The sequence below is a fragment of the Dothidotthia symphoricarpi genome (assembly GCF_010015815.1).
Source record: "Dothidotthia symphoricarpi CBS 119687 unplaced genomic scaffold P153scaffold_24, whole genome shotgun sequence".
Classification (NCBI taxonomy): domain Eukaryota; kingdom Fungi; phylum Ascomycota; class Dothideomycetes; order Pleosporales; family Dothidotthiaceae; genus Dothidotthia; species Dothidotthia symphoricarpi.
In genome coordinates, this window is record NW_022985031.1 from 685,042 (window position 1) to 705,329 (window position 20,288).

The 20,288-nt window shown below is 51.9% G+C and overlaps 10 protein-coding genes across 10 annotated transcripts; 6 read left to right on the forward strand and 4 right to left on the reverse strand.

The window, feature by feature from the left end:
• Nucleotides 1–440: 440 nt before the first annotated feature.
• P153DRAFT_371160 (kinase-like protein) lies at nt 441–2,330 on the reverse strand. Its single transcript, XM_033669198.1, has 3 exons — nt 2,191–2,330; nt 763–2,147; nt 441–714 (listed from the first exon to the last, which is right to left on the reverse strand). Exon 2 carries the CDS (start codon nt 2,062–2,064, stop codon nt 859–861), a length of 1,206 nt encoding a protein of 401 aa, XP_033518699.1. The 5' UTR covers nt 2,065–2,147; nt 2,191–2,330; the 3' UTR covers nt 441–714; nt 763–858.
• Nucleotides 2,193–2,630, reverse strand: P153DRAFT_371161 (uncharacterized protein). The gene has a single exon (XM_033669199.1). It carries the CDS (start codon nt 2,503–2,505, stop codon nt 2,209–2,211), a length of 297 nt encoding a protein of 98 aa, XP_033518700.1. The 5' UTR covers nt 2,506–2,630; the 3' UTR covers nt 2,193–2,208.
• A 687-nt stretch (nt 2,631–3,317) lies between these two features.
• Nucleotides 3,318–4,391, forward strand: P153DRAFT_302905 (uncharacterized protein; the record flags this gene model as incomplete). The annotated part of the gene is made up of 1 exon (XM_033664476.1): nt 3,318–4,391. One exon carries the CDS (start codon nt 3,318–3,320, stop codon nt 4,389–4,391), a length of 1,074 nt encoding a protein of 357 aa, XP_033518701.1.
• Nucleotides 4,392–4,917: 526 nt separating this feature from the next.
• On the forward strand, nt 4,918–5,767 carry P153DRAFT_390857 (glutathione S-transferase II; the record flags this gene model as incomplete). Its single annotated transcript, XM_033670985.1, has 2 exons — nt 4,918–5,176; nt 5,223–5,767. 2 exons carry the CDS (start codon nt 4,918–4,920, stop codon nt 5,765–5,767), a joined length of 804 nt encoding a protein of 267 aa, XP_033518702.1.
• Nucleotides 5,768–6,526: 759 nt separating this feature from the next.
• On the forward strand, nt 6,527–7,431 carry P153DRAFT_139500 (uncharacterized protein). The gene is made up of 2 exons (XM_033662096.1): nt 6,527–6,741; nt 6,795–7,431. The coding sequence occupies exon 2, from the start codon at nt 6,804–6,806 to the stop codon at nt 7,317–7,319; it is 516 nt and encodes a 171-aa protein (XP_033518703.1). The 5' UTR covers nt 6,527–6,741; nt 6,795–6,803; the 3' UTR covers nt 7,320–7,431.
• Nucleotides 7,432–8,412: 981 nt separating this feature from the next.
• Nucleotides 8,413–9,143, forward strand: P153DRAFT_371163 (class I glutamine amidotransferase-like protein). The gene has a single exon (XM_033669200.1). The coding sequence runs from the start codon at nt 8,500–8,502 to the stop codon at nt 8,968–8,970; it is 471 nt and encodes a 156-aa protein (XP_033518704.1). The 5' UTR covers nt 8,413–8,499; the 3' UTR covers nt 8,971–9,143.
• A 1,144-nt stretch (nt 9,144–10,287) lies between these two features.
• P153DRAFT_361465 (uncharacterized protein) lies at nt 10,288–10,869 on the forward strand (the record flags this gene model as incomplete). Its single annotated transcript, XM_033666986.1, has 2 exons — nt 10,288–10,730; nt 10,860–10,869. 2 exons carry the CDS (start codon nt 10,288–10,290, stop codon nt 10,867–10,869), a joined length of 453 nt encoding a protein of 150 aa, XP_033518705.1.
• A 385-nt stretch (nt 10,870–11,254) lies between these two features.
• On the reverse strand, nt 11,255–13,999 carry P153DRAFT_371165 (Pkinase-domain-containing protein). The gene has a single exon (XM_033669201.1). It carries the CDS (start codon nt 13,518–13,520, stop codon nt 11,457–11,459), a length of 2,064 nt encoding a protein of 687 aa, XP_033518706.1. The 5' UTR covers nt 13,521–13,999; the 3' UTR covers nt 11,255–11,456.
• A 2,815-nt stretch (nt 14,000–16,814) lies between these two features.
• P153DRAFT_371166 (uncharacterized protein) lies at nt 16,815–19,094 on the reverse strand. The gene has a single exon (XM_033669202.1). It carries the CDS (start codon nt 18,789–18,791, stop codon nt 17,010–17,012), a length of 1,782 nt encoding a protein of 593 aa, XP_033518707.1. The 5' UTR covers nt 18,792–19,094; the 3' UTR covers nt 16,815–17,009.
• Nucleotides 19,095–19,286: 192 nt separating this feature from the next.
• P153DRAFT_426737 (uncharacterized protein) lies at nt 19,287–19,982 on the forward strand (the record flags this gene model as incomplete). The annotated part of the gene is made up of 1 exon (XM_033672619.1): nt 19,287–19,982. The coding sequence occupies one exon, from the start codon at nt 19,287–19,289 to the stop codon at nt 19,980–19,982; it is 696 nt and encodes a 231-aa protein (XP_033518708.1).
• Nucleotides 19,983–20,288: the final 306 nt, after the last annotated feature.

Consider the following 20,288-nt stretch of genomic DNA (forward strand, 5'->3'; position numbering starts at 1 on the left):
GGTAAGGCTTGCCTTGATCTGCAGGGATAGAATGAAAATGAGGTCTTTCGTGTCTAGATGTTGTTCATAATGCCGTAGATGAAGTGACAGTCGTGAATTATTTTGTCCACTTTGTTCGACGTCGTGTATGTCTGGTCATATATTGGCATTATGCTTGCAGTCTTGAAGCATAGATTGATCACTGTCTTGCTCCTAGCTCTGTCCAGAGCGACGTGCGGACTTCGTTTTGGTGGATTATCAGGTCCTGTCTACATATTCCATCCGAACAACGTCTAGGTCGTGCTGGTGGTGCTTCCACATGGAAAGTCGTAGCATTCCATCTCACCGTCTCCTTTGTAGCCAAGGCGACGATGAGTTGGCAGAATTTAAGGTCCGAAGAGCACATACCTGTTCGGTCGTTAAATTGGCTTGAATTACGCGCTCCAAGTATTACGAAGGAGTTATTAACGAGTGTTCCATTAGATCAAAAATTCATCCATACAGTATCTGCCATGCTTCCAAGCAACGTGATTCCTGAAGCCTCTGAGTAGTGACCAAACTATTCTACTGTATCTACAATCTGGAGCCGCACATTTATACACCGCTTTGTATTTGTGAACGACTTGCAGATGATGCTGGAGAACGTCACAGCTTACAAAACCATGTCCATATTCGCTACGCGGGCAACTTTGAAGCCTGCATAGAAAGGATTCGATGGGGTTGAACACGAGAGGTCTTCCACGTAATTAGTATGCGTGCATGCAGCTAGGTTCTAGTACGCACCTATAATCTAATCTAGGTGGCATCACATCTCCATGCCCCAATATTGATTGCGGGTCTTTTTATGACGACGGCGTTGTTGTGTGATAACAGCCTCGGCTACAACATTATCCACGCATCCTCCGTTGTAGCTGAGGTAGACTGTTCGGAAGCTAGTCCGTCCATGTACATATCTTCCCGGAGTTGGCTTGCAGAATAGTCTCCCACGCGCAAGTGTTGCGAACCATAATCATGCGAAGAATCGTAATGACGAGGTTGAGGGGTCTCTCTGAAGCTTGGGATAGGTTCATCATGCATCTCGATATCTAAAGTATCCGGACCAGGGTACTCTACAAGAAGCATCCTGTCCAGTCCAGTTGGAAAGGCACAATTTACGTTATGAGCAGCACGACAATGTATGCAGAAATATTTTCTACCGCGTCTGCGTAACCGTTTGCAGACTGCCTCAGCAGGAGGGCGAATACCAGGCTGTAAGTCTAACATCTGACATATGATATTACTGGCGGCGGCAAATGAACGATTGCAAGGTCTGTGATTTCGTAGTAGTGCAGTGACTTCTTCCAGGCATAGATGATACCATGTTGTTGTTTCTGGTAGACCACACAGTCCCAACGCTGAGTATAACTCGAAGAATACGCAACCGAGAGAGAAAATGTCAGATTTTGAGTTGCGTGGTGCGTACTCAGCGACTTCTGGGGCGCAATACCTTTTAGTCAATGCGTCAGGTCGACCTTCTGTGGTACTTCTAGCAGCGGTACTATGGTCAAAGGAGTATCCGAAATCGGTGTAAATGACCGTACCATTGTGAATGAGTATGTTTTGCGGTTTGATATCCTTATGCCTGACATTCTGAGTATGCATGAACTCCAGGCCGCTTGCGAGACAGCCGAATGCAGACTGTAAGATGCGCGTTTCAACGATAGTACAAGGTCTTTCTCGGACATCTTGGAGAAAAGTGTGAAGGTCGCCTCGACTCGCGACTGGACTGAGAATCAATCCCATGTCGCGTTTAGCGACGTATGTGGCGAAAACTTGGATGAAGTGGTGATGCGGTGCGAGGCGCCGAATGATCCTGATCTCGTTCTCAAACACACGTTCTCTCTCGCTCCTGGAGCCGCCTAATCGAAAGACCTTTCGGGCAAATACCGCACCTGTGCGTTGGTCTTTGACCATCTCCACATTTGCGCTATGTCCATGACCCAGGTTCTTCAGTAATGTATAGGGCAGCTCTTCGTCGTTTTCCAGGAGATAATCTTTCCCCTCTTCGATACTTATCATCCGTAGATGGTCGGCATTTTCGGCCATGCTGGCATTGTGTACGCAGTTTCGGGGCGACACGAGCGAGGCCGACGTTGTGCAACTGACGCTGTGCAACTGACGCTGTGCACCTATACCGTCAGCCAGCGCAGCGCAGTTGAACCTGTCCCATACCTAAGCGTTCACCCCTGGTCAGTCCTTGACGGTTATCTGAACTCCTAGAGTAACACAGGACGAGTTCCCTCCCGAAATCCGAAAGACCTTTGGTGGCCGAGTATCGGGTATATTATCGTACGGGTACCCTTGCGCTTGGGTCGCCGTGTTTGTTGTTTCGACGAGGGTTGGACTTTTGGAGATGATGGCCCAGATGCCTGTCAACCAGATAGATCGAAGTGCGTTGAGCAGCGTTCGAGTGTACAAGGCTCGCGAAGCCAAGACGCGTCGTTGAGGCTGAGGCCTGCAGGATAGGCTCGCCGACGATTGGCCCATCGCAAACCATAGGAGACAATGCAAAAGCGATAGCATTTAGATTGACGCAAGCGGCTTGAATAATAAGACGAAGTGCAGAAATGACAACCTACCAGTCTTGCGTACTTTGACGCGTCTTCACTTTGATAGAGCTTCTACAATGTGTGCTGCATTACTCGAGGGCCTGATAGTGATAGATACCGAAGTCTTGGAGAACCGTACCACCCCATATCAGGCAATGCCAAGTTTCGTACCACGCAATACTCAGGGAGCAAGTAACCTGATTTGTTTCGATAAGCAGTCGGAAATTTAGTGGTTAGTGCGAGATTCCCACGGTGGCTCTCGGTCAATTGTAGAAACGGGAAATACGCTGTGTTTTTTGTTGCTCTAAAAAGGTGCAAAACTACACTCACAGAATGAAAAAATACTAAGTTCTAGGCGTGCGATGATGGGAATTTAGGCATAAAACTCACTTATTGATCTTAGATGTAGTTGTTAAACTGTTGCAAGATTTCTTTGTTCCTCGCATTTCAACTGATGGAGTGTTGCTTCTGGAGCTACTTAGTAAGCTATAATGGCTAGCGCCGTGCCACTGCTCACACCAGGCGTTTCTTTCTCCAGCTATGTCGTTTCCGCAACGCCTCTGTCATGTTTCCACCATGGAAACCTCACGCGTGGGGGCTCTCGGCCCCTCCACCGGCGCAATCTTGCAGAGCCTTGCGGGATCTTTCGGATTGTCGGCTGAAAATTCCACATAGATAGCCCCGTGAGGCCTTCATTGACATGGACAAGCCTCACATCGTTCACTCCGTTTTCGCAAAGCTGTCGAAATCATGACCAAAGCCTCTGCCCTTGCGACGGCCCTCTGGCTTGCATTCGCCAGCAGCCCCAGTCATGCTGCTCCTTCAAACTCAACCATCCGATTTCAACATTGGCCCGCCAACGCGTCGGTGGCGCTCAGCACCATGATCTCGAAAAATGCCAATCAGAGCAACTATGCCGTCTTCGACATGGACAACACGAGCTACCGTTACGATATCGAGGAATCGCTCCTCCCTTTCTTAGAGAACCGGGGCATTCTGACGCGCGACAACCTGGATCCGACTCTCCAGTTGATTGAATTCAAGGACACCGCAAACTACACCGAGTCTCTCTACAGCTACTACGTCCGCCTATGCGAGGTTGACGACTTCATCTGCTACCCGTGGATCGCGCAGGTCTGGTCTGGCTTCACATTGCGGGAGCTGAAGGTCTACGTCGACGAGCTCATGGCATACAACACCACAATCCCTACCAAATACTGGGATGGTGATGAGGTGGTGACAGCCAGCGTCAACACGCCAAAGATCTTCCGCGGTCAAGTCGAGTTGTACAATGCGTTGATGGACAATGGCATCGATGTCTACGTTATAAGCGCATCATCGGAAGAACTCGTTAGAATGGTCGCATCGGACCCCAAATATGGATATAACGTCAAGCCAGAAAATGTCATTGGCGTGACGACGATGTTGAAGAACGCATCTTCGGGTGCACTTACAAATTCGCGGATGCAAATCGTCGCTGGCGACTACGACCAGGAAGCGAACCTTGATCTGGTTATGGGAACATATCTCTGGACGCCTGCGACATGGTATGCCGGAAAGTGGGCCGCGATTTTGACATACATTGATCAGTGGAAAAGGCCAGTCTTGGCTGCTGGCGATACTCCCGGAAGTGATTCGTACATGCTCTTCCATGGTGTGGACACTGCGAAGGGTGGTATTCACTTGTGGATCAACCGGAGGGATGCGTATTATGAGAGACTTCAAAAGGAAATGACTGATAACGCGGCGGCTCAGAGGGCAAATGGTAGGGAGGTCACTGCAGACAAGAACTGGGTCGTCGTCAAGCCAACGGATATCTTGTAGGAGGTAAAGAGGAGGCTTGGAGCAGGAGCTTAGAGTAGTCAAACTGTTGTCGCGAGTAATAGACTTGATAACGTGCTCGAGCGACTTCGTTGATCTAGTTGCGCGCGTTGATGCCCGTAAACAACTAGTTTGCTTACTAATAGCCGATCAGTGAGTTTCTCGAGGCCTCTTCTCTTGGATTATCTCACATCTGCATAACGATTACGAAGCATTCCACTTTTCCATACGATGTCCGCTAGCAGCCCGTTCGCTCGACGTGTGTCATTCGCGCAAGGAATAGCTCTCCGGGAGCCCGTCTGCATTTAGTGTGATGTAGTAGATTGCTAAGCAACCACATCGCAAAGAGGAGAGCACCCCATCGGACCCCTCTTCCATACGTATAAAGCTAGTTCTGATGTCACTACTACGACCCCTCATCTTCTCACAGCTTAAGTTTGCTTCTCGAAGCTCCATCCAAGCTCCCAAATACGTATTCAAAGCTCCATTCCACACAACCTTAACACGAAGACTACAAGTATTACCAGACATGGCCGACGACAGACCCACTGGACTGAAGGCAAGCAAGGGCATTGAGCTACTCACATGGGGCACACCCAATGGCTGGAAGGCTTCGATCCTTCTGGAGGAGTTGAAGGAGGCATATGGCACGGAGTACACATGGCAAGGGATCAACATCTCGCAAAACATCCAAAAGGAGCCGTGGTTCACCAAGCTCGGCCCTAATGGTCGCATCCCCGTCATTGTAGACCACGACCAGGGAGGCTTTGCGGTGCAGGAAGGTCTCGGTGAGTGAAGCATGTCCGTAGTCGAGAAAGCGACTAATTCGAATAGCAATCCTGGCCTACCTTACGCGCCATTACGACCCCGATCACAAGTTCAGCTTCGTCGACCCGCTCGACATTTCACGATCAGAGCAATGGATGAGCTGGCAGCATGGCGGGCTCGGTCCTATGCAGGGACAGGCGAACCATTTCAACCGTTTCGCAAAGGAGCGCATCGCATATGGCATGCAACGATACACGGGTGAGACAGAGCGCCTAGTCGGCGTCTTGGACAACCACCTCAAGGACAAGGAATATCTGGTCGGAAACAAGTTCAGCATCGCTGATATCGCGAACTTCGGATGGTGCAACATGCTACGCGTGAGCGGCATCGATCTGGAATCGTTCCCGAATGTCAAGGCGTGGACTGAACGTATTCTCGCTCGTCCCGCTGTTCAGCGGGGCATCGAGATCCCGTCCAAGTCTCCCTTTGGCAACGACACGTATCAGCAGAAGTTGAAGGATGACAAGGAGTTTGCGCAGAAGGAGGAGGAGCTGGCGAAGCAAATCAAGGACGCGAAGGAGCAGTATGGATACAAATACGCTTCTCCGTGAGCTGTTCATGCGCTTGCGCAGGTAGCGCGTGTTACATGGAGGAAATGCCGCTGTTAGCTTCAGCAATGTATTGTGAGCTTCCAAATTACTTCAGTCACGCGACATATCCCTCTCACATTGATCACGCTAAAGAAATTGTAACGCCTTGCAAAAGAAGACTTACGGTTTTTATGGCCGTCGAATCCACAACACTGATCAACTAAAGGGCGTGCTAGGCGTATACTGTCAGCAGTTCAGTAATAGACGAGCTGATGCAAACTTTTGCTGCTGTTTGGTTGGGCTCTTGCACTTACTGAAAGACGGCGTTGATGTTTGATCGTCGAGCTCTCTCGCCAGCCTCGAACATTTCGAGCGCTGTCAGCCAATCATAGAATCTCCGACCCCTGGCCTCACAGAAGGCCAACCAGGCGCCAATGACGGCAGCCAAGCGACCACAGATGTCACAGGTTGGGTCACACACACCATGAGAAGGGCACCAACGATGTGTTCTTGGACTCTTTGATCTGTGACACTTGAGTGGTGAGTCGCACACATTGCATTCCTCAGTCGCTGCGATTCACATATAATATCGTGCGTCTGCGACTGTTCCAATTCTCTAGTCCTCTTCACGTATTTTCTCTCTGCATATATCTTTCTCTTTCTCGTGTTTCAAACCTTGCATACCAGCCCCCACGCCTTCCTAAAGTTTTAGTGTCGATCTTTGACAGAACGAGCAACCCGTCCAACATAAACGACGTCATAGTCGCATCCCCTGTACGACAATCTAACGGTTGTTGACAACCTCTTAACGGCCGTTTGCTCGACGCGTTTACACAAGACAAGCTCTGCGTCACCGTTGTTTGCAGACACCGCTGGTCTACAGCTCTATTTTTCCCAAGAATACCATAAACACCACAACGCTCCCGCGATTTTACAAAAGCTCAAATCCGCATACCTACTGAAATTTACCTACAAACCCCAGATAATCATTTACTGTAAGTGTAACCCTTGCTCCAGTTTCTCCCCGCATCTACTAACCACGCCACAGCTCCTCCTCATGGCGTTCAGTTTCTCACCCAGAAAGCTGAAAGGCGAAAAGACCATGTTCGGCACAACTCTCCGCTCGCATCTCACCGTCGCGAACTTCTTCCGCTTCCTCCTCCGCTTCTTCCAGTTCGTTATGGGCATAACCGTCATCGCGCTGTATGCGCAGGATCTTGACAACGCGCGCAAACAAGGAAAATACGTCGACTCCAAGTGGGTGTGGGCCGTCGTATGCGGCACACTCGGTGCAGTCATGGCACTTGTGGGCTTGATGTCGTTTTGGTTCCTTGTCGTCGTCGACTTCCTTGTGTTCCTGTGCTATCTGATCGCCTTTGGAATTTTCGGGCGCATGTACATTCCCGAGAATGCTGAGGGGAACGGAGGGATCACGCGCATGAAGAACGCGGTGTGGGTGCTGCTTACGAATGTCCTTCTGTGGCTCATCACTTTGGTCTGGGGCGCGTTGTTGTTCTGGAAGCACAGGAAGGCACGGACTTCCCTCACTGGACGGGCAAATATGCACGTCTAGGTGTCCTCCTTCTTCCTTCCTTCACACGAGGGAGTGATTTTGGCTGACACGCGTTGGTTGTAGCCTGTTGTTGTCGATGTTGACTTCGACATATTCGACTGGAAGATTTCGGTTCATAGTCCGTGGAAACCACCGCCATCATCGCCATCACAACCAGAAGAGAAGCCAGCGTCTTCGCACAAATCCATAGCTCGAGTGTCGGTTCTAAACACCTTGCCGTCTTATTACCAGGGGCCTCCAACCTCATCGTCAACATCGGTAACGGCAGTGGATCCACCAAGCCAGCCAACTTCATCATCGAAATCCCCTTCACCAGCGCCCAAGTCGCTGATCCCCGCTCCCTTGCCAGCAAACTTCAAGATCAAACCACCAAAGCACACCGAAGATGTCTCACAACCCGTAGAGACCGCCAAAGCTCTAGCCCCAGCCTCATCCCCAGCCTCATCTCGAGCCTCATCCCCAGCCCCATTCCCAGTCGCCACATCCAATCTCCACCACCTCCAGGCCGCCCTCCAGATCGCCCAAGCCCGCTTGGCAAATGCATCTGCCAACCAGGAGCCGCTGAAGCAAGAGAACATTAGTATTCCGCCATCTGTCGTTCACAATAGTTCCTACTCGATTTTGTCTATGATACCCTTTCCCACGTTGAATACTGGGGCTACGAAGAAAGTTTAGCGTTGATTAATATGTTTTGTTGAGCAAGTACTTTTATACCACATGCAATGTTTTACTTCATCTTGCAATCATCTTCGGTGTTCAAGTGTACATGTGAAATGCCAGACTGAGATCAAAGTACATCGTACATACTATATTGACTGTAAGTGTACTTGCTAATCACCACGATATTACAGCATATTCCAAGCCTCTCGATCAGCTCTCTTTTCGGCCGTGGAGCTCTAACATACGGCCTACATTGATATCCGCGGCTGGATACGGCGTCTGTCAGATGATGCTCAACGCTGACTAATATCCTGCTCGAAATTAAGATCCGACTTTATCAAAATCCTGGGAGGAAGGAGCACATAACGCTCTGATTCACCGCCCAATTCCACACATATTTAACCACCAACCAGCCCCTGTTATCCACCTCCTAACAAAGCATAAGCAAGCAGACGTTCATTCACACATTTATCAACACCACTTCGACAACACACATCTCAACTCAAAACTCAACGACACTATGTCTCCCACTTCCACCCCCACGAAATTCGGCATCATCCTCTTTCCTGGCTTCCAACTCCTCGACGCAACCGGCCCCCTCGACGCCCTTAACCTCCTCGCAACCTCCCACCCCCTTACTCTAAGCATAATCGCCGAAACACTCACCCCAGTCTCGACGCGCACCGACCCGCAAACGATGGTAGGGAGTGTGTTTGCGCAAAGCATCGTACCGACGCATACTTTTAGCACTGCGCCACGGGATTTGGAGGTACTGATCCTGCCGGGAGGTTTGGGGACTCGGGACGGCTCGGCGATGGAGGCGGTTGTGGAGTTCTTGAGAGGGTATGGGATCGCGAAGTGGGGGAAAGGGGCGGACAAGGGGAAGTGGGTCGTTACGGTTTGTACGGGGAGCGAGGTGTTGGCTCGGACGGGTGTTTTGGATGGGAAGAGGGCGACGACGAATAAGAGAGGGTTTAATGGGGTGCGTTGATGATTCTTCCCCCCCCCCTACAGAGTCTGAAGTACTGACAATTGCATCAGATCAAAGCCACCCATCCATCTGTGCACTGGGTCCCCAAAGCACGCTGGGTCGTCGACGGCAACTTCTGGACGAGCTCGGGTATCAGCGCAGGGATTGATGTGGCGTTTGCGTGGATCGCGGCTGTGTACGGGGAAGATGTCGCGCAGGGTATCGCGGATCGGAGTGAGTATGAGAGGAACGTTGATGCTGGGGCGGACCGATTTGCCGAGCTGTGGGGGGCGGAGTAAATCCAAGAGGAGGTGGTTGGCCGGGAGATACTCATTCAAGTGGTATGAGAGGGGTCAATACATCTAATACCTTGAGGATACGAGGACGGCGAGTATGATTCGAAGTTCATATTTTGTTTCATAACAACCGAGATTGGGCGAACAAACGTAGAGACAGATGTACATCTTGAGAAGGTATGTTGTATTTCAAACAGTATCTATATACATCTTTTCACCCACACTGCAGTCTCTCTAGGAAGCAGGAATAACCCAAGGTTAGCTTTTCTGAGCCACTGATGTATTTTCAAGACAAGAAAAATCCAAGTGGGCAAGTTTGCCTTTGACAAACATGACATGTATGCATGGTAAACAACCGACCTCTTGTGTTCTGACACGATGATCTTTTAAACTATTCATTCACCGGGTCCAGATTCACCGCAACTATCTGTAAGCTCAACTACTATGCATCATCTCCTTCGATTCCATCAACTAACATCACCTTTCAAGGGCAGGTCGAAATCTATTGACAAACGCACGCACATTCCAATGCGCCCCTCTTGTCTATCAGCGTTTCGTAACATTGTTTTCAAGACATAAAAGGATGATTTCCACATTCACACACATCAACTGTAATGGCACGTCAGCACATCGTGTAGACCTGGGGACAAAAGATTGACAATCACAAAACCAGACAAGCCACTCCCTGCGTCGATCATTGTACCACCTCGCCTGCAATCTTAGTCGGCCGCAACAACTCACCGGACTATTCGCTTACCCCAGCAATCACCAACCTAGGTTTAGCGAAAATACCGTTACATTCAGAAATAGTCCAGATACGCCCATTTCATTCGTCGCACAGCCTCACGATGGGACCTTGCATCAAGCACCTGCCCAGACTTCTTGTTGAGTAGTACTGCCGTGTGCTGGGGCCGGGTCTTGAAGACCGCCTTAAAGGTGCTCCAGGCCTTGCACACTACTGAACTGCCTCTCCAGATGCCACCCGTTGCCCGTTGAACTTAAAACACCCCATATCGAAACGCCTTCCCCAACCGCACACGCCATGTCGCGCTCACGCACGCGACTACCCACCTCCGCCATCCTACTCTTCTCCCTAGCTACCCTCAGCTCAGCCAGCTTCTCGACCTCCCCGTCCGCTAGCTCCACTGCCTCCTCCAGCACACCCACCGCGTCGTCTACGGCGCGCCCGCGCTCCGGTGTCTCCCCCGGCTTGATCGCAGGAGCAGTACTCGGCGGCCTCGTCGGCATCGCGCTGATACTCTGCGGTATACTGCTACTCCTGCGCCGCAAGAAGAACAAGAGCAGGACTGCGGAAGTCTCTGGGAATGTCTACGGCGGAAATCATCAGTATGGTGCGCTGCCGCAGTCTGCGAGGGAGTTGCACAGCCATCGCACGGCGGAGATGTCGACTCCGCCGATGGAGATGGGGGCGCATAATTCGCCGAGGGAAATACCCTCTAGATATGTGCCTGGGTCGGGGCATTAGTGAGTGCGGCGAGGATGGGCTTGGTGTGGGGGCAAAAAAGTGTCGTGCCGTGGGGAGATGTTGGTGTGGGTTTTGGCGTTTGGCGTTGTATGCTGCGTTTTGATACCCTGAAGACTATCTAACCAAAGTTTTGAATAGGTGAAATGCGATGTGTAATCTGTATCGAGGCTTGATGATTGAAGAACGCTGGCGAACAGGTCGTTGTATGTGATCTGATCTTGTGTCCCAGATTCATTCAAGTGGGAACTCTCCCGAACTGTTTTGTGTGCTTCTTAGTTGTCTGTGTATGCGCTTATATATATGCCCTGTTTTACGCTCCGGTGGCGCTTGTATGATATGCAGACCCTACCAGAAAGATATGACTGGGTTTCAGTGTTCGGAGTCTGCTGTGGTCGGACTGCCAGTTGTGGTCTACATTCCGACGATTAGGTTTGTGATAATAATAAATGGTGTATGTAGACAAAGACAGAGTAACAGTATAAAACGGGAAGGTGACATTATTTGTCAAATTCAATGAACTAATGCTGAGTAAGTAGACTAGATATCATCACAAGAATAGATCGAATCCAAGTGCTGTCCAAGATGCAGACACTTCAAGCAAGAGAGCCCACCCCGGGACAAGTCTGCTAATTGTTACGCCAATGAACGCAATGCCATGCAATGATTCGCTGAACAAAAGGAATAAAACGAAAGAACATGCAGAAACTGAAGCTACCCATCACCACTCATCCACGTCGAAACGGTGCATGCGCAACTTTGCTTTCCTTCGGCGGGATATGATTATGCATATATTTCTTTGCCGTCCCAACCTTTCCCGGCTTCGCCACATCAACACAACATTGAGAGTCGTCGGAAGTCTCAGGGGTGCAGCACTCGATATTCCTCACACAACTCGACTTCATAACCTCGCGGATCGTGAGGCGCTTCGCTGGAAGAGGGTGCAGCATTTTCAACATCAACCGCTTGAGCGCGAGCGTATCAAGAGCATTGAACAACTTCCCGCACTTGGGGAGCGCCTCGTTGTTGGATACCGTGCCCTCGGGATGCTCAACAAGCCACGCATCCCAGCCCCGCTTGAAGCGTGCGTAGTACTCAAACTCCGGTTTCGCAGCCTGCCATGGACATCCGCCGAACGTCATGGTCAGGAAGACAATGGCGCACGACCAGATGTCCAGGGGTCGGGGGTCATATGCTTCTTTCTTCTCGAGGACTTCGGGCGCGATGTACGGTAAGGATCCGCAGACGCCAGGGGATGAGAGGCGGATGCGGCCCATATTTTTCCCACATTCGCCGCCAGAGGCGCGGAGACCGGGATGCTCGCCGCTGAAGACTTCTGCGACGCCGAAGTCAGAGATCTTGAGATGTCCATCTCTACTAAGCAGTAGATTTTCGAGCTTGATGTCGCGGTGCGCAATGCCGTGGCTATGCAGGTAGTCCACGCCGCGTAGGAGTTGCTTGAAGAAGCAGAGGCGGTCGTCGAGAGTATAAAACCCTTCGTCGCCATGGGCGAAGAGCTTGCGTTCCACGAGCGAGAAGACCTCGCCGTACGTGCAGAATTCCATGACATGATTCCAGTGGTCGTGGTTCGTGCATAAGCGTACGGTCTCGACAATATTAGGATGGTGCAGGCTCTTTGCAATGCTGTACTCGGATTTGATTTTCATGACGTAGTCTTCTTCTGTTTCCTCTGGGTCGCGCTCTCGGAAGATTTTGACGGCAACTAGTTCCTCGTCTCTGGCCGCTCCTCTGCGCGCCATTATGCGGACTTCGGCTGTGGCGCCCCTGCCCAGAACCTTTCCTTTCTTGCCAGGCATGAGACTCGAGCTCTTAAACTCCTTGTCCAGCTCGCACCAGTCTATGATGTACTGGTCTGGCAAGTGAAGGCTCAGTCGACGGGCTTTCATGCCCACACCTTTGTTGGCTGACTTGGAGAAGGTGTTCAACATGCCAACGTTGGGTCGATCTTCGTCTTCCTCGAGTCGAGGCACAAGTTCTGTGCTTGCTGGTCGTCGTAGCCACGAGTGTCTTTTCGTGCTCTTGCTGCCGCTTACGGCCCAGGTAATTCCAGTGCGTGGTTTGCCCATGCTTGATAGTGCTGTGGTTGACAAAGTATTCCTGCCAAGTCTCGGTCTCGCGTCTGGTGTTTGGTCTTCAGTTGAGGGGCTAGGAGAAGTTGATAATGGAGGGGAGTTTGCTCGAGAAGATCTGGCCGAACTTTTTGCGAGCGAGAATGCGCTGAGTCTTCGGCCTTGTTTCGGAACATCTAATGCTGACATTGGAATCACAATCGGTGTCTGTGTATTTGCGACTGTCTTCTCGGTTCCGGCCGAGGCCTTTGCGTCCTGGACATTTGCAGATTCCGCAGGGTCAGGGCTGCCTTTGTGTGATTGAATTCTTTGGAGCTTGCTGCGGACGAACGAGCTGACGCGACTCGCGAATCGGGGTTTCCCCGTTGGTGACTCTTGATGATCTTGCGAAGTGGCCACAGCATCTGAGGTTGTTGAGACAACTGGCAGGGGCTTGGACTGCATAGCGCTCACCATCGCGGGTTTTGGAGTCTCGTCTACAGAATCGTCGTGATACGAGATTGAGTCGTTCTCGATGGTGTGGCTTCTTGGAGTAAGTGGCTCGCCGAACTCGCTTGCAGTACTGATACTGTCATCCTCCTCTTCAGTTGGGTAACGGTACTCAGTCGTCTGTGAATCACGATTGGTCGAATGGCCAGAAAAGGTGAATTCACTGTCGAACAGACTCGGCGGGTTGGACCCTTTCGCGGCGGCTGAAGCCATGGTGAAGAGTAGACTATGTGTTGAATCGTGGTGGGCAAACGGCGTGTATGCTGAACGTCGATTGCCGAACGTAGAAGATATGGAAGGTTTGCTCGGAAAGTCACCAACGTGCACTACGCTCGTTGCAGTGAACTAGGCGCGTGATATAAAGCCACAAGAAAACTGCACGAATGCAGAGGTAAGATGTAGAGTAGCAGTGAAGAATTGTGAAAACGCTGCAGTAGTGAAGACATACACACTGCAGATGTATGTGTTGTATGAGTTTCAGAGACAAACAGAGAAGAATTGAGAGCAAGGGAAGATATTGACGGGCGCTGGATGGATTGTGTGTTTGCGAAAACGTGGTTGGCTGTAAGCAGGGGAGAACAGTGGAGTAGAAACTGACGTCTTTCGGTCCGCCTCATTCCCAGAGGATGCAGGAACTTGGGCGCTGACGACGGTGATAAGCCAGACAGCCTTGTGAAGAACCGGGACGAGAGCGAATATGTAGGATTACAAAATATGCCACACCGAGTGGGCGTGGGCAGACGATGCTTCCGCTAGTCCCACATTTATTAGCGCACCAGGTGCAGATCGAATGTGGAAGGGTCCAGCCTCTTGGTCAACTGTAAACGCGGGAAGTAAGCTGCATTCTTTGGGGCTTCCACAAGGTGCAAAACTACATTAGTAGAATTTTAAAATGTCTACGTAAGGCGCATACAGGTGAAAGCTTATGCATAAGATTCCTATACTAACGTAGTTGTAATTGTCAAGCTGTTGCGTGACGTCGCTGCACCTTGGTTCCTGGTACTTCGATTAACTAACAGCCAGCTTCCCTTCCACCCCGGACCCCACAACAAACTTTGCAAGCAGAGGCCCTCGAAAACGATCGCATCTCATGGGATGCTTGGCAGCCTGAGCACAGCTCAATTCCCTCCGCACAAGGCCAAACAGGGAACATTACTCACCTGTCCTCGTGTGACATGACCTCGAGCCGTCCATCTCACCCGCGACACTCTATTCAGAAACGCAGCACGTCTCTCCCCCTCACGGTGAGACCAACCACAAAGCGTGCAGCTGCACTTCCTAGAGCAGATAAATCCCGCAAACGCCTCTCATCACCGAACATGATGCTGCACGTCTACTCCAGCTTGTGGCGTTGTGATGGGAGCTTGGCTGTCGGTTTGCCGCTTAAAGCGACGACCCCCACGCTCGGTCTTTGACTACCGGTACCTTTCTCGACAAGATTACATCCACCAAGCAAGATCCTCCAGATCCCCACAAGGCTACAGACGTCACGAACATTTACTTGTTCTTGGGGAAGCACGTCAACTGTTCACCGATTCTTGTTATTCCCACAGCACTTGGAGTCCCCACGCTCGTATTACGGCATGCAACCTGCAGCTCTCTGCATCTCTGTCATGGATGCGGTAGAGCGGGCGAGCACACGGACACGTACACGGGATTACTAATTTGGGACTCGCGCCGTAATACCCCAGATTCGCATTTGCACGGCCAAGAGCCTCATCAACGTTGTGCTCGCTCATACGTGCTGCAGCCGTATCGATCCATTCCAGCGGGAACAACAATACACGCAAGAGCAACGCCAAAACGTTTCATCTCATCAGTGCTTCATTTCTTCTGACTCTTGACACACCCATGCGCCTTGGCTGTCCACATCTGGATACACCCATTCAAGTGATCGTCATTGATCTCCTATCTGTGGGTGATCCCACAACTGTGCACGCAACCAACGCCTTGTGGAGCGGTCCCACAAGTACGTGGCATGAAACGTTCCATGCCTTCGTAACTGCAGACGCGTCCCACAATGATGATGTATTCATCTCCACATACTTCGCCTTTGGCATCTGGAGGGATTCTTGGCAACGTTGGTTATTGTGTTCCGCGCTTGGCAATTAAGCATCGGTTCCACCACCTACCACTTTGATCCATAATCATTCAGGAGATTGATGAAAACGATGCTCAATCAACTGGGTGCAGATCATATATTGCTATTCTAAGTCGCCAAAGCCTGAGCAATAAATGTCGAGGACACATCGAGTGCTGGGCACTGGGTACGCTAGTCAACTTTGAAGTCTCCTGATGCAGCCTTGCTGACACTCATACAGGCGCGATTGCATAGCAACTACCCCCTCTACTTGGGCTATTGGACCAACCAACGACTCGGCCTCTCCGAACCATCTTCACACCAAAGACTGAACTATAGCTCGTTGTATGGCGGCAAGGATCACCTTGGCAGTCAGAGAACTGAAAAACGCAAAGAAGCTTTTCCCCACAAGAGGCTCTGCTTCACGGAGCTAAGCGGTCGATCCCATCAGAACTGTTCCATCTTCCAAGTCCTGAATCGCGCCAAGAGGGAGCATCTCCTTGGCGGGGAAGTGCGTACGACGACGAATTTCCTTTGTGGAATTCACCCGCTCCGCTGGGCGGTAGATGTCTTGGCCTATCTGATCAAGGTGCTAAGGTGCGACGGGATTTACCTTGACCTACAACAAAGGGGGGTTGACAGTGTAGCATCGCTTCCCCGCACTACTCTATAGAGTTGATACCACGGAACTCTATAGAGAATCAGGACGAGCTAGCACGCCTCCCGCAACTCACAGCGGAAGCACGTGCGGATCGGCCGCCTTGTGGACCCCTTTCGGCCTTGCAAGTCGCTCTCCTCTCCAAGCGTTTGGCCAATCAGCCGCTCGATACTGCTCTGCTAAGAATGAAATAACCTGTTGCACCCAGAACCATATCATTACTCGCAACATCACTAACTTGCCAATATCCCCAATCTCAACCCTTGGGCCCAATGTGGAACGCTAGGAAATGTCGTCGCGGATAGGTGTTGGGCCATGAGGGATTTGGCCAGTAGAGGGGACACACGATCGACCATGCCTACGGATCGGCACAATCCGAGGTTTACCCCGTCCCACGACACGACATGACACGTAAGAGCTCCATACCTAAGATAGATCGATGGCCGATCGTGTGCAGAAGAAGGCATTGCTGTGAATGAGGGTGTAGACAGCCGACCCAATGTCTCTAGTGAAAGACACTTGATAACGCGAGTGTGTGCACCGTCTCGTCGCGGTATCCGCTCAGCCAACCACCTTTCCTCGACGTTATCTGCATATCGACAGAGGCTTTGAAGGTCCCGCTTACTGCGAGTTGCTAGGAACAGAACGCCACCCGTGAATTGGCAGTGTGCTTGTGGTGTACTTTGTACTCAGGTTGCGGCATTGCTGAATAAATGTACATGCTCGCTCTGCAGGCCCGCCGGCTCCTGACACTGTGTAGATTCGTCTCAGTGTTGCTAAGTTATACGGCAACGATAGTACTGACGGTAGTCATGTACACCACAGCAACCAGCAGCACATTGAGAACGAAACATGCCTTCTGCTCCACGACCTGCATTTGAACATACTAAAACTGTGCAGACATTCTACCAACACATAGTCTACAAAACGAACAACACATATGTGGCTTCAATAAACCCACAAATCACCACATCTCCCACACCCCACTCGGCAACACAGTCCTCATAATCCGCCAATGGCTCACAGCACCCTGCTCATGGAACTTCTCCAACTCGCCCACATCCCCACGTCCCATGACCTGATCCCCAGACTCATACGAATACTTGACCTCCAGCTCCGGCCGCGGCTGCAAGAAATTCTGGCGCGCAATGCTGCCCAAAAAGTCCTCTCGAACCGCGCGACGAAAAGTAATCGGCGGGGTGCCGATCTTCTTCGTGCCGTGGGGTCCACGCGTAGGCATGTTGCGCGGCATCTTGACGCAGAAAATCACCATGTTGATGAAGTCCGGGTCTCCTGGCTTTGCGCCCTCGTTGGGCGGCGAGTCGCGGAAGAGGCGGCAGGCGGGGAACACGGCGTGGATGGTGTTGAGGACGAGTTTTGTGCTGCCGAGCGTCAGGTCGCCGGCGTAGTTTATCGCCACGACGCCGTCGAGCGTGAGCAGGTCGGAGAGGCCCTGCATGAACTCTGTGGTGAAGAGCGCGGCGGGCTCGGCGCCGCCGGTGAAGACGTCGTGGATTATGTAGTCGTAGGACGCGGGGTGGGAGACGGAAGTTTCTGCTACGAAGGCGACGGCGTCGGATAGCACGGCGTTGTGGTTGGGCGAGAGGTTGAAGTATTCCGTTGCGTACTCGTGGACGGCGGGGTCGAGCTCGACGATTGTCGTGTTGATTCCGTGGCCGATCATGGCGTTGGGTGCTGTGCCGATCCCCAGCCCGATGTTCAGCGCCTTCTTCTTGTTGTCTGGAATCACGGGCATAGAGGTCGGCGGCTCCACGAGACGAACAGCCTCCAGCAAAACGAAAACAGCGAATATCGTCTCTTGCTGGCGCTGGCCTTTTGAATATGCGGACGGAGTCACGAGCCATTCACCGCCGAGGAGCGAGTGATCGCAGCGCAGAAGACGGAATGCATTGTCGGCAGAGTTCTCGAGCACGGAAACGTAGCCCGTTATGGATTCCTGGCGTGCAAGAACGGTGTAGTTTTGCGTTGCGGACAGCGTCGCGTTTGCGCGTTGCAGAGCGTAGGAGGAGGGGGAATGCGGGTTCAGCGTCAACGTGTGGAGAAGGGCAGGCACAGCGAGGAGAATGGTGAGCGAAGGGGTCAGGAGGGCAGAGGCAGATGCGATGAGGGTCTGCAGGCCGATACGCGTCAAGTATACGCGGGAGCCGATGACACCCGGTAGTGTTGCGCCGGCGAGTTTGGCCACGCTGGACACGGTGAAATAGGACGCCGCTGGGATGGCGAGCTCACCCAATGCGGGTGGGAGGTTGAAGCGTGACGGGTCGATGGAGTCGAGCAGACCTCCCGCAGCGTATACTGACAGGAACAGCAGCGGGAAATAGGTAAGCGATTCGATGACCAGAGGCCCGTATTCGATGCTGAGCGTGCTGCTGTGGGGGAACAAAAGACATTGGATGACCGGGGTCCAGAAGGCGATCACGGCGATGTATACGGCATTGCGTGTAGATATGTATCTCCTCAGCGCTCGCCGGTTTACCAGGGCTGCGATGACGGTGAATGTCGTGGCCCACTTGTGGTGCAACGACGCCGGAATAGATCCATAGACGGGAGATAAGTTGAGCTGCGAGACTGGAGAGGCGATGCCGGCAATGACTAGAAGTGCTGCTGCTCGTCCGGCGTTCTTGAGGAGCGTTGAGGCGGGGAGTGGTTGTTTCTCGGCTGCCTTTGGTTTCTCTACCTCCTTGGTTGCCTTGGGCTTCTTGGGTGTCTTTTGTTTTGAAGACATGTTTGCCAATACCAAATACTAGCTCTTTCTTGAATGCGTTTCTATTCTCTGATATATATCTAAATCCAGGGTATTCTAGCATCCAAATCGCGTCGTGTGCCGAGTCCAAATTCAATAAGAACAGATGTCTTGCGCGTAAAGATGTATTAGCTCTCTCAACTGCGGACCGCAAAGCCGAGATAGACAATCAATTCGACCTGCGAATAGACGAGGGATGACTGCTGAAAAGGCAAGAAAGGAAGAAAAGACAGAAAAAGTAGTCAAGGGAACGAACGATTGACAAGGACAGATGTTTGATGCATACTTGAAACATGCGAGTCAGGGTGGTGTGGATCGTGCTGGACGCGATCTAGGAAGACGCGGGACCCGACCGAGCTTGCGGCGTCATCGTCAACCGTCGCCAACACCAACATCACCCACCAACTCACGCACTCAGAACCTGGTCGACATCTCCAACCCGCCAGGAGCATGCCCTATCTGACCGCCCCGCCCACCATGGCACCGCTCACCCTGCGCCCCGCAAACGCGCGCATCACAGACGCCCAGAGCCCCGACTCCACCAAGCCGCCACACATCGACGAAGACACACCCATGACCATCTCAGGTGGTCTCTCCCGCCCAACGACACCCCCCCGCTCTTCCCCACAAACCCGCAACCTCACCGCCAAAAACAGACGAAAACGCTACCTCGAACTCAACCCCTCATACTTCACCGACCCCTCCCTCGAGCTCGCCGACCCCCTCCTCTACGACCGCCTAATCCGGCGCTTCCAAACCGCCTCGGAGCGCGAAACCGAAGGCCGCCTAAAAGGCTTCTCAGGCCAAATGGCCACGGACCTGTGGCGCGCCGAAGCCAAGAAAGACGCCCTCGCCCAGCCCAACCCCAACTCCCTGTTCATATACAACCGCGGGCCGCAGGGCCAGATCGTCGAGGAGGATAAAGATGAGGTTCCTATGACGCGGGAGGAGGGGCGCGCGTGGTGGGTTGATGAGATGACGCAGCGGTTTTTGAGGGGGGAGGATGGCGACTTCGAGTATAAGAATGTGGATGGGAAGTGGGAGTTTGATGATCCTGAGGAGGAGCGGGATGTGCAGGATAGGTGGTTTGAGAGTATGGAGAGTGATTTTGATAGCGAGGGGGAGGGGAGGGAGAAGGTTTTAATGGGGGAGACGGGTGTGCAGGACTATTGAGGGAGTGGTTGAGGTTCGAGGACCTGGCTTGCCACCGAGGCAGTGTGGTTTGAACACACTGTTTGGAGAAACTTGAGAGTTCGAATGCCGTCTTCATGGATCTCCATCTCTACAGCTGAGGACCACGGCCATGGCTCTTCAACCGCGCTACAACTCGTACACAGGACAATATCCCACTTGTGGCTTGGGCCTACACGACATCACTCGACTGAGCATCCTGTCACCCGGGACGCACTGTTCGTCTGAAACAATTTGACTTGAATCATACACGGAAGTATCGAGTAAGTAGCTGTGTTTGGAAACATC